The sequence below is a fragment of the Cyanistes caeruleus genome, chromosome 15 (assembly GCF_971803275.1).
Source record: "Cyanistes caeruleus chromosome 15, bCyaCae1.hap1.1, whole genome shotgun sequence".
Classification (NCBI taxonomy): Eukaryota; Metazoa; Chordata; class Aves; order Passeriformes; family Paridae; genus Cyanistes; species Cyanistes caeruleus.
The window spans coordinates 10,812,904-10,825,124 of record NC_141715.1 but is presented as its reverse complement, the minus strand read 5'-3'; the positions used below and the strand labels follow the sequence as shown (position 1 = coordinate 10,825,124).

The following is a 12,221-nucleotide window of genomic DNA, read 5'->3' as shown; positions in this document are numbered from 1 at the left end:
GTAGAGCTGAAAACCATTTCAAAGGGTTGGCTTGAAGACTAAGGTTAAAAAAGCCCAACTAACCAACAAACCATCAGCAGATACTTCTAACAAGACTGGGACATGCAGGAGGTCTTTTAGACTATAGAAGAGTGTGTCTAAATCACTTGACTGTTACATAAACACTAATTCCTCACTTACAGATATAACTTTTTCAATATAGCAAAAAGAAAGGAGTTCCTTGAATAATATGAAAGAACTCCTGTTGTGAATTATCCTTTTTTTAAGAGTGTAAGTGATACCTGACTTTTCCTTTCCTGTTTTCAAACACCTGTCCCTTCAGAAAACAGCAGATGCCCAAGGCAGCAACCAAATAGGGCTATCTGCCCTTCTTCAGTGCTTCTGTCCAGCTGAAAAGAACAGGGCTTCAAGTACACACCACCAAAGAGGCTCTCTAGGTAGTTTCTCGACTTAAAATTGGCAAGCAAAACCCAAACAAAAAAATGCCCCCTCAAGGCAAAGCTTTCTCACATGGTGAGTAGAAGACTGCCCCTCCTCCCTGACCCTCTGCCATTACCCAGCACCTAGCACAAAGAGCATCAGGAGGGAGGAGAGGTGGGAAGCGTGGCCTGGACATGGACTCACCACCAGAGTGGGATGCAGAACAGCCCCGGGACAGTGAGCGCCAGCAGCAGCATCCGCCAGTCTCTGATGAAGTAAGCAAACAGTGGCAGCAACATGTAGCCAATTGCAAAAAATATGCAAACTCCTAATGTAGAGAATAGAATACGAACTGATTTGCCAAGAATTTCTGTGCCTGTTTAAAACAAGGGAGGTTGGATTAGCATTTTAACTCTTAGTTTTCAAGCATGACTAAATATTTTATTGCATTTACAAACGAAAAAATAAGCTAAACTATCTTAGAAAAGAGCAGCACAGCACAGACCCACCTGTACAGAAAAGCTGCTGGGAGTATTTGGAACCTTCAGATAAAAAAGCTACTTCTCTTTGCTTTGATTAATGCATTGGCAGACACAGGTAAGGACAGGCATAGGGGATGGCTGGCAGACTTCCAGGAGCCTTCCCCACATGCTCACCCAGGACACATCCTGCTCCCCCACTTAACCCATCTGGATTTAAGATGCAATTCACTGTTGGGCACTTGGAAGAGCAAAGGTCTGAGCACAGCACACTGACACGGGATAGAAGGATGTGAATTTACAGTGAGGTGAGGTAGAAACAAATTTCCAAGATATTTTTTGGAACAGAAGAAAGTTTGGAAAGTTGGATCAGCACATGATGGGCTGAAGGACAGAACCAGGGAAGATGCTATCCTCTAGTAATGTTACTGTTCCAGTAGCCAGGCAGTAGTCAGGGAAAGCATCCTACAGCCATTGCACCATGCAGCAACCTAATAGCAAGTAATAAAAACTGAGACAGCTCTAAGCTTCAACAGCACCTAAATTCTTATACAATAAAATACCCAGACACTGCTTAGAGAATCCAGTCAAGCCCTCAGGTCCACCCCACTTCTTAAGCTCTCAGTCCCTGGTCTACAGAGCTCTTCCTTCACATTAGGAGCACCACAAGGGCCATAAATGCCACAGTTTGATCTGGACTCAGTTAAAAGGCAAATGATACTGAGTGAGCACAAGGGTCACAAAGTGTGGAGAGTGTTCTTGGGCTGTGTATCATGGCAACAACTTCAACATTTATTATTGCAGAGAAGATGGAAAAAAATACCCAAGACTGGAAAATCCTCCAATTTCATAGTTACATTTCAGAAACCTGGAGTAACTGAATAAAGTCACAGTAAAAAAACCTGAAAATAAGAATTTGCTGGGCTAAAATGAGTGTGTGGGGATAAATGATACCATCTTCCTCTTGACTTGCTCTTGTTTAGAGGGGCTTTCTTGGGAGAGGTCTGGTACTTGAAACATTGGTTTAAGTTTGTTAAATGTTACATTATAATTTGTGAAGATCTAAACACAGTATGAGATGACATCTCTCCTGTCTTTCCTCTTCCCTCATTCTCCTTGCCATGAGGTAACAGTTCTTGGACATTACCAACATGCCTTTGCAAATCTCTTTAGTGTTTTACAGTCCCAGAACCTGAACACAACAACTCTGAGCACAGAGAACAACGGAGAACTAAAGCTAAGAGAGAAATTTCACAGCACGTGGTTGAAAAAACCTTAACATTGACTACAGAATTCATCAACAGCTCAGGGGGGGAACTATTTCCATAAAGGTGGGCAATAGTACAAAGGGCAGCATGAGCCTGTGTGGCTAAGGATGCTGAAACAGAGTCTGAGCTACACATGGGGAGACAACAGAGGTTTGGATGTTGAAAGTTTGAATGACAAGAGAAACCTGGGCTGAACTTAGGAAAAAACCACTGCACTTGGGGATGGAGGGTGCCAGGGCTGCAGCACAGCCAGGGTCAATGGTTTGTAGGTGCTAATGTCACTGCTCCCCTCCCAAGCACAGGTCAGCCCTGCCTGCTCTTGGATGAAACAAGGGGATCATCTCCAGCACCTCCTGTAATCAGGATGTGGAGTTACTTTTCTTATTATGGGTATATTCTCCTATTCAGTACCTGCATCATGTGCAGCTTCCTGGAAGCTCCTGGGTTTGCCTTGCCACAGGCAAAAGTCACAGTGCTTATGGGGACATGCTGGAGTGTAGGGTGGGAAGGACCACCCTCCTCACCCATGGCAGTCAGCTGACAGCTCACTTAAATGAGGAAGCTATCATCTAAATTGGTTTAGATTAATCCTGCCCTTAGAACCAGCCTCAAGGCTGCTGGGGAATGGCCAGCACTACGGGCAAGTGCCTCAGGAATCTGCCTCTCTTCTCCCTGGGAGCCATTGTGCTGTGACAACTCTACAGAAGAGAGGATGGTAGAAGAGACAACACAATGGGGCAAGGGCCAGCAAACAGCTAACTAATTAAACAAGCCAAATGATAGCAGGGAAAACCCAGTCCCCCCTCTCAACAGTAGCACCATTTGCCCAGTGGGGTGCTCCTGGTCCTCCCTCCCAGCTTGGCTTCTGATGAGCACCCAAACAGCATCCCCATCCAGCTGTGCCCCACCTTCCCAGGAGAGCTGGGAGCTAAACTCCTGCTTGATCAGAGCCCACACCTTGTGCTACACAAGACCCATGTGTTTCCACAAGGATTTTCAGCTTTACCCAGTGCTGTACCTCCCGGCCTTCCCATGGCAGGCATTTGTTCCTGCTCCATCAGCTCCACACAAGAATTAAACTACCAGGACAGTGAGAGCAGTGGCAATTGTGACAGCAAGGGCAGGAACAGTTACAATGCTGATGGCAACAAGGGATCTTCCTGCTGACAGCCTGACCTTAATCCTCCCTGTGCCATAGGCAGCAGTGACTCATGGCTGCTTGGGGACATAATGCTGTATCCTCTTCTTAGCACAGACTTCGTATTATGCTCTTCTGAACTATTTTTTCTCCATTAAATCTCATGGGGTAGGAAAAACCAGCATTAAGTAGTAATCTACAATTTTAATCTAGCTCACATTATGATCTCTAAATTGTAATGTTGACACTAAGGGTTTAAAAATAAATATATATTTTTACACACTTTAAAGGCAACACTTGAAAATTCCAGTTCCCCCCTGAGACCTGTATCACTCATCCTCATAATTTGCCCGTGCAGTTGCCTTTCCTGAAACTCAGGTGTCCAGTGGGAGCCTCTGTGGGGTCCCCTTCCCCATAGGGTCTCTTTGTCCCTGCAGGGTCCCCAGGCAGCAACTGTGGCCATGCAGCTGCTGGGTCCTTCTTCCTTCATTCCCCATAGAAAATAAAGCAAATCTTATCTTCCAAACCTTAGGGCTTTATCACTGATCTCAACACTGAGAGCAATGACTTTATGGCTAATGGGGCTCTGGTACCCACCCTGCTCCTCTGCTCTGGTCCCCCTGACACTCACTGTGCCTGGGAATTGCTGGTTTGTTCCAAGGCTTTGCACTCAGGTATGCACTGACCTCTCTGCAAAGGGTGTAGAGGGAGACAAGGACAAACTAAAATGCCTTCTCTATCTCAGACCTGCTGCTGCTGCTAAACCCTGAAGGCTGTCTTGAATGTCTTCTCCAGAGAGGAACAAAATGGATGTTTATTTAGACTCTTCCTGCTCTCTTCTTTTCCCCTAAACCTATAGTATAGTAGTACTATACCTTCAAGTATAGGCTTAAAGAATCACAGAGGAAAAAAAATAATCATATTGGCATAAAGTAGGTATTTTACCAATATAGATTTACCACTGTCTAATTAAATGATCCAGATTCAGAGGGGAAAAAAAGTGACAGTACATTAAGCAAACATTTAATCTAATGCAAACATATTCATACCCAAAATGAAGGCCACCACGTAGTTAGAGATCTGTCCCATCCCCACAATGAGAAAGAGGACTGTGAACATCTCCCAGCTGGTGGAAAAGATCTGCAGGAAGCTAAAGCCAGTCTGCACAGCCATTGTCAAAAAAAGGATAGTCTTCCTGCCAAACCTTTGGTAAAGAAAAAGATTATTACTGAAACATCAGGTATTTATGTTGGGGGCAATGTAAGAGGACACAAGGGAGAACAAATATCCAATCTCAAGTGATGCCTCTTAGCACAACCTGAAGTTCTGTGCATCTTAAATAATTTTATTACTGTCATATATACTAAAAAATATTAACATTTCCAAGACCCATGAGACAAACAGAGAAGAAAAGCTATGAGCAGAAACACAAGAGAGCCACTATAAAGAGATTAAGGAGACTAGGGAACAGTACAATAGGGAGATTACATGCAGACTGTGACCCACACACCTGAGAGTTAGGAAATTATGGCTTTTAGGCTACTGGCATCTATACTCTGCAACACCATTATGCTTTGAGTGTGCTAAACAGCTTTGTCAACTGGTTTCACTCTGAGTTGCCTCTCACTGTAGCTACATTTCTCTCACCTGTTTCTCTGCATTAGGATTACGTGGCATGTTGTCCTGGAGAGGCAGGACAAGCTCACACACAGGTTTTCATACCTGTGGGCACAGATGCTGCATGGGCTGCATCACCTGCTGTCTGCAGCAACCCTTCACTTGGGAAAGACTTCTCTAGCAGTTATGGGGAAATGGCTTGGGTACAGGCTCAGATCATTACCCTTTACTGACAAAACCCCCAAATAATCCAAGGAAGCTCATGTGGGAAGGCATGAGCCGGGCTCTCGGTGGCTGTGCTGCCAACAGGGCACACACACTTCCTCAAATGCTCCCACTGGGCAAATGGCACCACTGGGATTTAGTGATTATCTCATCTCTTTCAAACAGTAACACCAACTGACTTTTGCACTGGGGCAGAAGTCAGGTGATTAAATTCAGATCACATGGAATTTAATGCTGGAGGCTTTAGGATTGATTCCCAGTGAGTTTTGAAACCCCTCTGCTAAGCACCCAGAGGAACACTGCTACCCTATGACATCCTCATTCCCAGACAGCAATCACAGCAGGATCAGAGACCCCACCATGTGAGTATGGACACAAGGGCTGAGGGGTGCATGGAGTGGGGGAGCCAGGCCAGTTACCTAATTTTGACCAGAACTCAAAAGTACTGGACATTTCATTTCTTTTGTCTCTTAAAAACAAATGCCCCAGGTCTGCCCTGCTCTGCCCATGGCTTTACCTGTCTGAGAGCTGCCCTGAGATGAAGGAGCCGATGAGGACCCCCACAAAGAAGAGGGAGGTGGTCAGTGGGGCTTTCCAGTTGTCTTCACACACCAGGTTCCACTGCAAGAGAAAGACCTGTGCTCAGACACAGCCCTGTACTGCACCGAGCCTCCTCCAGCACAGGGGCTGCTGCTTGGAGACACACACATTTCCATGCAATGGAATTCTGCTTCCCCACATCTTCCACTCATCACTGGCACTGTTTTCTTGGTCAAGGTCACTGCTGGAACACCCTGCTTAAAGCACAGGAAAAAGAAGGGAAAGTGAATGCCTCCTCCAGCAGCTCCATGCAGCCAAAACACCAGCAGCTGACACAGCCCCACTGCCTCTGAAGGGATGAGCAGCCAGCAATGCCAAACCTGATGGGAGCCCGTGTGTGCAGCTCAGGGGCTGCCCTGGACCTGTTTCCAGTACAATCCTCCCATCATGTACCCACCAGACCCCTGGACCTGGCTCCCCATGGTCCAAGATGCTTCCACCAGTGAAACAGAGCAATGGAGATGGGTAAAGAACCATGCCAGCTAAGGACCACTTCTAGCTCACCTCTTCCAGCACAAAACCTGCTGCATCTCTTAACTTCTGCAGCTGACAAAACATACATAAGAAGACACACAGAATGAAATCTCTTTTCTTGCACTGAAGTGTTACCAGATTCTGTTCCACCCCACAACCTTCACCACTGACACCCATCACTCACAGCCTCACAACTGCAGCTGGCTGGGGCTGCAGACTTAGGACAGGAGCCAGTGTGGAAACTTCCACCTAAAATTACTCATAACTTCAGACAAGGTTTTAAAAAAAATAGAAATGGCATCATGAGCCTCTGTCCACCGAAGTTACAGCTGAGCATGTCTCTGCCAAGGCTTGCTCCCTTCCTGGTGACTAATCTGGTTAAGGCATGCCTGCCAGGAGTACTTAGGGAGAGGCTTCAAACATGTCACTCTCAGATCAAATAATTCTACCACACTGGTAAGTTAGTTAGATCATAAAGTACAGCATAATTTTAATAATTAGCCATGCTATCAGAGAGCAGGGTCATTGCCTGCACCAGCACTCACCCTCTGCTCAGAGAATGGATGGGCCAAGCACAGGCAAAGGCTCGGTGATGGAGCAGAAACCTGCCATCAGAACTGCTCAGGCTCCTGAGCAACTGCTGGCAATAAGGAACAACTCTTGTGTTAGAGACACCCAAGTGCTGTCTGATGGCACCACAAGCCCTGAGAAAAACAAACCACTGGTGGGTTGGGAGATGAGCTTCATTGCTGGTGCACAACAGGCAAGCAAACCCCAAAACAAGGAGGAAGGCGGTGTGGTTTGATGCAGTTTGCTTTGGACTACAATTTAGGAAAGAGATGCAATTAATGCCTATTTTCAGACAGAACAGAAGTATGCTGCCAGCAGAGGGAAGTCAAGTACCTCTGCCCTTTTCCCAGCCTGCAAAGTAGCACCAGCTACATGACAAAAAAAAAAACAAGTTGAGGTTAAAAACACAGCCCGTGCCTCCTCCTGAGGAACACACAGGTCTTCAATGCAGGAACAAGGAGACTTGTGGATAAAAATGTGCCTCCAAGACTTAAATCTGATTAAGAACAAAAAGAACCCTAAGGCAGAATTTTCTGTAAGGTATTTTCTTGTCCCTGCTGGGAAGGGAGAGGTGGTGAAGTGTGGGCCCATCTGGGCACACACCTGCACTTATCTGCACTGTATTTTGAGAAGGTGGAGGTTAGCATGTGGGTCAGTGGGGCTCTGGTACATTCAAGGATGCAAGTTGTGAAAAACAGATGCAGGGATCTGCTTCACCTGTGAAAGAAAACACATTTCTGTAAACAAGGTTGGTAGAAATCAAGTCCAGTATTTAAAACAAAGCAAAATTCAGCTACAAAAATCATAGCACTCGAAGTACACTGCAGAGGTCTTTTACCACATCCTGCTGTACCTTCCCCTCCCCATTTGGGGAAAGCTGTTGACCAATGGTGGCAGAATTTGCAACTCATACAAACTATTGTTAATTATCTGGGTGCTGAGCACCCTGGTCTGGGGCCACCAGCACAGCACCTGCTCCTGAACCTTCAGACTTGAGTTGCTCAAGGTTAAGGATCAGAGTTTTCAAAATGTTTCCATGGTGCTAAAGGCTCTTTGGCTGTAACATAAACCCAGCTAAATAATAACTTGCCCATGAAACTGCATTACCTCCTTGGTGCCAAATGCTTCCTATTCAGGTGTTTGCTCCACTTTTTCCCATGGGTACTGCATACCCAGCAAAAATTCACTGTACAGGGTCAAGTCTTTCAGATTTAGGGGATGTATAAACAGCTGGCTGTCCAAAGAGGGGTTACTGTTTACTAGAACTCGCAGCATTTGACCAGAAATCACACAAACACATCATATCCATCTGATTTGAAGTACACCTGAAGCTGCTGAGTGAACAATCCACCTATTTTAGCTCAAATATCACATGGTACCTGAGCAATACAGCCCTACTCTACAATTACACCTCATCTCCCAAATTCCAGCCTCTCATCCCCACAGGCACTCACTCTAACTGAGGCTCATGCCATGGCACTGCACAGTGATCAACCAGATATCAACATGGTAAGGTTTCACTAATGCTTCAGTGTAGAGGGAAAAGTGAAATGTAGCTTGTTTGAGCCCTTCCTCAGAGGCTGCATCCATCACAGACAGCACCAAGCACACCATGGCCACAGGAGCTACAGCCCAGCCACAGCTGAACTGCCTACAGTTAGAACTTCCAAACTGTCTCTACTGGGCTAATTATACATTAACCAGAAAATAAGTAATTCTGTAATGTCCCCGGCAAAGCAAACTGGGGAGCAAAGTTCATGTAAGATTCCAAGCAAGACTTCTGAATCCTAGGAATAGAAGCTTCTCAAGAACACTGTTATTAAATCACTTTATTCCTGTAAAATCCCCACAACCCTTTCCAGCAAGCTCCCGGATACTGGAAGAGCCAATTCTGCTAGGTGCTGCTGGTAAGAACACTATAGATGGACAAGCTTTTCTGAAAAACTGAAATTGCTGGAGAAGGTGCCCTGACTGCCCAAAGGGCCCCCCTGCCAATCAGAAATCCCTAATTAACATCCTGACTACAACCCATTTACATCAGAGCAGAAAACACTAGTGGAGCTTTGTATTAATGGGTGGGGCTGCAAACCAGGGAAAATCTGAACTTGTTTCCAAGAGTAAAGCTGACGATGAATAACTCAAGAAGTGTTAATTATTCACAGATGGCCCCATCCTGCCCCCAGGGAACCAGGTCCAGCAATGAGACCAGCTCTGCTCAGTGCACAAGTGACAAGCACAAGCACCTCCATGCCCGAGCACAGGGTGGGCTTCCAGTGCTGGGCAGGGCTGCTCTCCTCTGATGGAAAAAGCCAGAACAGAAGAGAAAAGACCTTCAGATGCCTTCAAACCACTTTGAAATTCAGCAATTCTTATTCAGTCTCTTGCCTCTACAAGTCCTAAAAGCTTCTGGTTTCTGCCTTCACTAATATCAGTGCCAGGGCTGGGGCAGGGACTGAGCAGGATGACACAGGTGACAGATCAGTAGCCCCAGTAAAGCCTCCAGCACTCACTCTGCCCTTTGCAGGGGCTTTTAAGTGGTGTCTAGAGTACATGCCATGTCCCAGTGGTGGAGAGTAGCTCAGTGTGTCCCCAGGGAACAGTGCTGGGTGACAGCCTGGCTCAAGGGAACTAACTGGATCCTAATGCCAACTCCTAAGGGCAAAATCAGTGCCTGTCCTTGAGCCTCTAATGCATGTTTGATCTGAGCGTTATTATCTGGAAGTAAAAGAAAAGTAGATTAAGTTCCAGAACAGAATACCAATGTAACAGACCCCAGGAGCCTGCCAATAGGAAAAGGAAACCCTGCAGCCCCTTCATCTCAGCAAAGGGATCACTCTTGACCCCACAATGACTCACATTTCCACTTGCTCACCATTACACTTATTGCCCCTTTCTTGCATCATCCTGGCCCAAAGACCACCTGTAGACACATTTACTTTTCCCCATCATCTCCATTTTAAGACCAGAAAAATATCTCAGTCTGGGATTCTCTGTTCCCAGTGTTTAGCACGTCCTCACAGATGAGGTAACAGAGGTGCTGAGCTGGCATCTCCCATTTCCCTTCAAGCAACACTAATAAATGGATTTAATGCAATTGAACAAATCAAATTAAGTCTCCAGCGCTTAATCCTGTACCATCAAGTCTGTTATTCAGCTGAGTTCTTCAACTGAAGCTGTTTCTTCACTGAGCTCTTCTGATGGCATGTCCTGGCTTGTCTTTCCTAATACAGAGAAAAATGTTGGGTACAAAAATAAGCATCTCAAATTTGGCTAAACTGCCTCTTTCCAGCATTTAATCAGTGCCTGTTTTCCTTGTTTTGAAACCAAATTCTGCATTTTTTCCAAATGTCCGTGACAATTTTGAATCAAAACAAGTTTCCTTCTTTTCCATCTGGCTTACAGATGGGAACCTGACACTTGGTTTCCGTCTCTGAATGTGCTATTGCCTCTCCAGCATGCCCCAGGCCCCATGGCAAACCCCACTGCTATGTCGCATCCAAATCCTGTACGGAATGCTCATCTGGCATCTGACAACATAAATTATTTACTGTTCATTAAGAAGAATCACATTTCTCCTCCTTTTGCTTCATTTACTGCCTTCCCAGAGCAAGCACTGGCTCCAAAACAGAGACCAGAAGTTCATAGACACACCAGGATAAACCGAGCTCCTTCTGGCTGTGAGTGGCATTGTCTGTGACAGAGGTGGCCACCAGGCACCCGCCATGCAGCCATTCCTGCAGCCAGGCTGCTGCTTCAGTTTGCCCATGGCCAGGAGCAGGGCAAACTTCCCATGAACCTCCGCCTTGATGTCATATTTTGAGGGATTCCCAGCAACTGAGCAGGAGTGCCAGCACAAATGGCAAGCGTCACATGTGCCAGTGACATCCCTTGGAGCAGGTGACAAGAGGCTGACATCTCCTGCCCGCATCCTGCGTGCCTGGCATGTCTGCACACCCCTAGCACCGACCCTCCTCTTGTGTCCTCAGGGCACAGACTCCTCTCCTCATTATCAGAACCTTTCCCGGCTGTGCCATCCTTGGATTTCTTTGGTGGCAGATGTTGCTGCTGACTCACAGGACTGGTGAGGAGGGTTGCACACCCATACCCGCTCATGTACCCTGGGGCTGAGCCATCAGTGCATGAGGAGGGTGGCCCTTGGCTACCTGCGGCTCGCTCGGCTGCAGGACCACAGAGCCCGCCAGTTGTCATTGCCTGGCACGAATGTGAGCCCGTTATTCCCTGAAACCCCTTACACAACGGAGAAAAGCAACAGCCCTGCTTCAGCTTCAGCGGATTAATTTCCTTCTCTAACGGAGCTCCACGCTCCGTGCCAGCGTTACAGAGCAGCGGTGCCACCACACCCCGGCACGGCCACAACACCCAAACAGGCAGCGTGTGACACTGCACAAACGATGCCAGAGCCTTACAAAGCGACCGGGCAGCCCAGCTGAGCCAGCTCAGCTTCCCGCAGGGGTGAGCACGGCACCTGCGCCCCAGCCCAGCGCCCATGGCCACGGGAGCCACCGGCATGGCAGGGCGTGGGGGCAGCGGGGCTCCGCTGTGCTCCAGCCCCAGCCAGGCTAGCTGTGTGTCCCCCTGAACGTGTCCGTGTCCCCATTCAGCGCTGCACTGGAGACGAGCAATTCCATCACACACAAAATTTACCGGAATGGTCAGCGTGTGTCAGGAGGAAACTAGCGGGCTTCGATTTCCAGCCTCTGTCTCCCCCTCCACCCAAACCTGTATCAGAGTAAAACAAGCTGGAAAACACAGCTGGAATGGCGAGGGCTCCTTCGTCAACCTTTACTTCTCGCATCCCTCTCGCTCCTCTCATCGTCACGCCCACCCGGACCCTTTCCTTCGGGCACTTCACCCGATGGTTCCTGCTCCCTGTTCCCCCTCCCCCAGACAGAATGAGGCCCCGGCATGGCCCGGGGTAGGGGTGTCACCGCGGCCGCGCACCTCGGTGACGATGGTGGAGCGATAGACATCGCGGCTGTACTCCCAGCCGTCCAGGCACGGCTCCTGCTCCAGCGCCTCCAGCTCCACATCGGAGCCGGGTCGCAGCCCCAGCGCCGAGAAGTTGGCGAGCGCGGCCAGGCGGTAGCGGCGGCAGCGGCTCGGCGCCTCCTGCCCGCCCCGCAGCTCCAGCGGGATGCTGGCGTTGCGCCACTCGCCGCTCAGGTTGGCCCCGCGGGGAACGACGCACCGGTGCTCGGGCGTGCCGGCCAGGAACACGACTGACATCCCGTTGAAGCCATTGGGAATGATGCTGGCGCTGAGCAGAAAGAAGACGAGGCGCTGGAAGCGTCCCCATTCGCCCAGGAAGGCGGTGGCCGCGTCGTAGTCGCGCATGGCGAGCGCGGAGCTCCGCGGGGCTCCCGCGGACCCGCGCGCTCGGCGGAGGCGGCTCCGCCCCGGCCCGGCCCG

General features: G+C 48.4%; 1 protein-coding gene across 12 annotated transcripts in view; it reads right to left on the bottom strand.

The window, feature by feature from the left end:
• The window catches only part of LOC111935619 (solute carrier family 22 member 4-like), a 23,851-nt gene extending 11,630 nt beyond the window's left edge, over positions 1–12,221 (bottom strand). Inside the window, exons 1-5 of one of the 12 annotated variants that reach the window (XM_086851945.1) lie at positions 11,754–12,196; positions 5,856–5,941; positions 5,665–5,768; positions 4,355–4,509; positions 625–796 (exon numbers count right to left, since the gene is read on the bottom strand). In XM_086851945.1, the coding sequence (XP_086708071.1) occupies positions 625–796; positions 4,355–4,509; positions 5,665–5,768; positions 5,856–5,941; positions 11,754–12,108 (872 nt within the window). In that variant the 5' untranslated portion in view covers positions 12,109–12,196. Of the gene's footprint in view, positions 1–624; positions 797–4,354; positions 4,510–5,664; positions 5,769–5,855; positions 5,942–11,753 lie in introns of all 12 variants that reach the window. The other 11 variants (XM_086851949.1, XM_086851946.1, XM_086851953.1 and 8 more) reach the window with 11 other exon arrangements.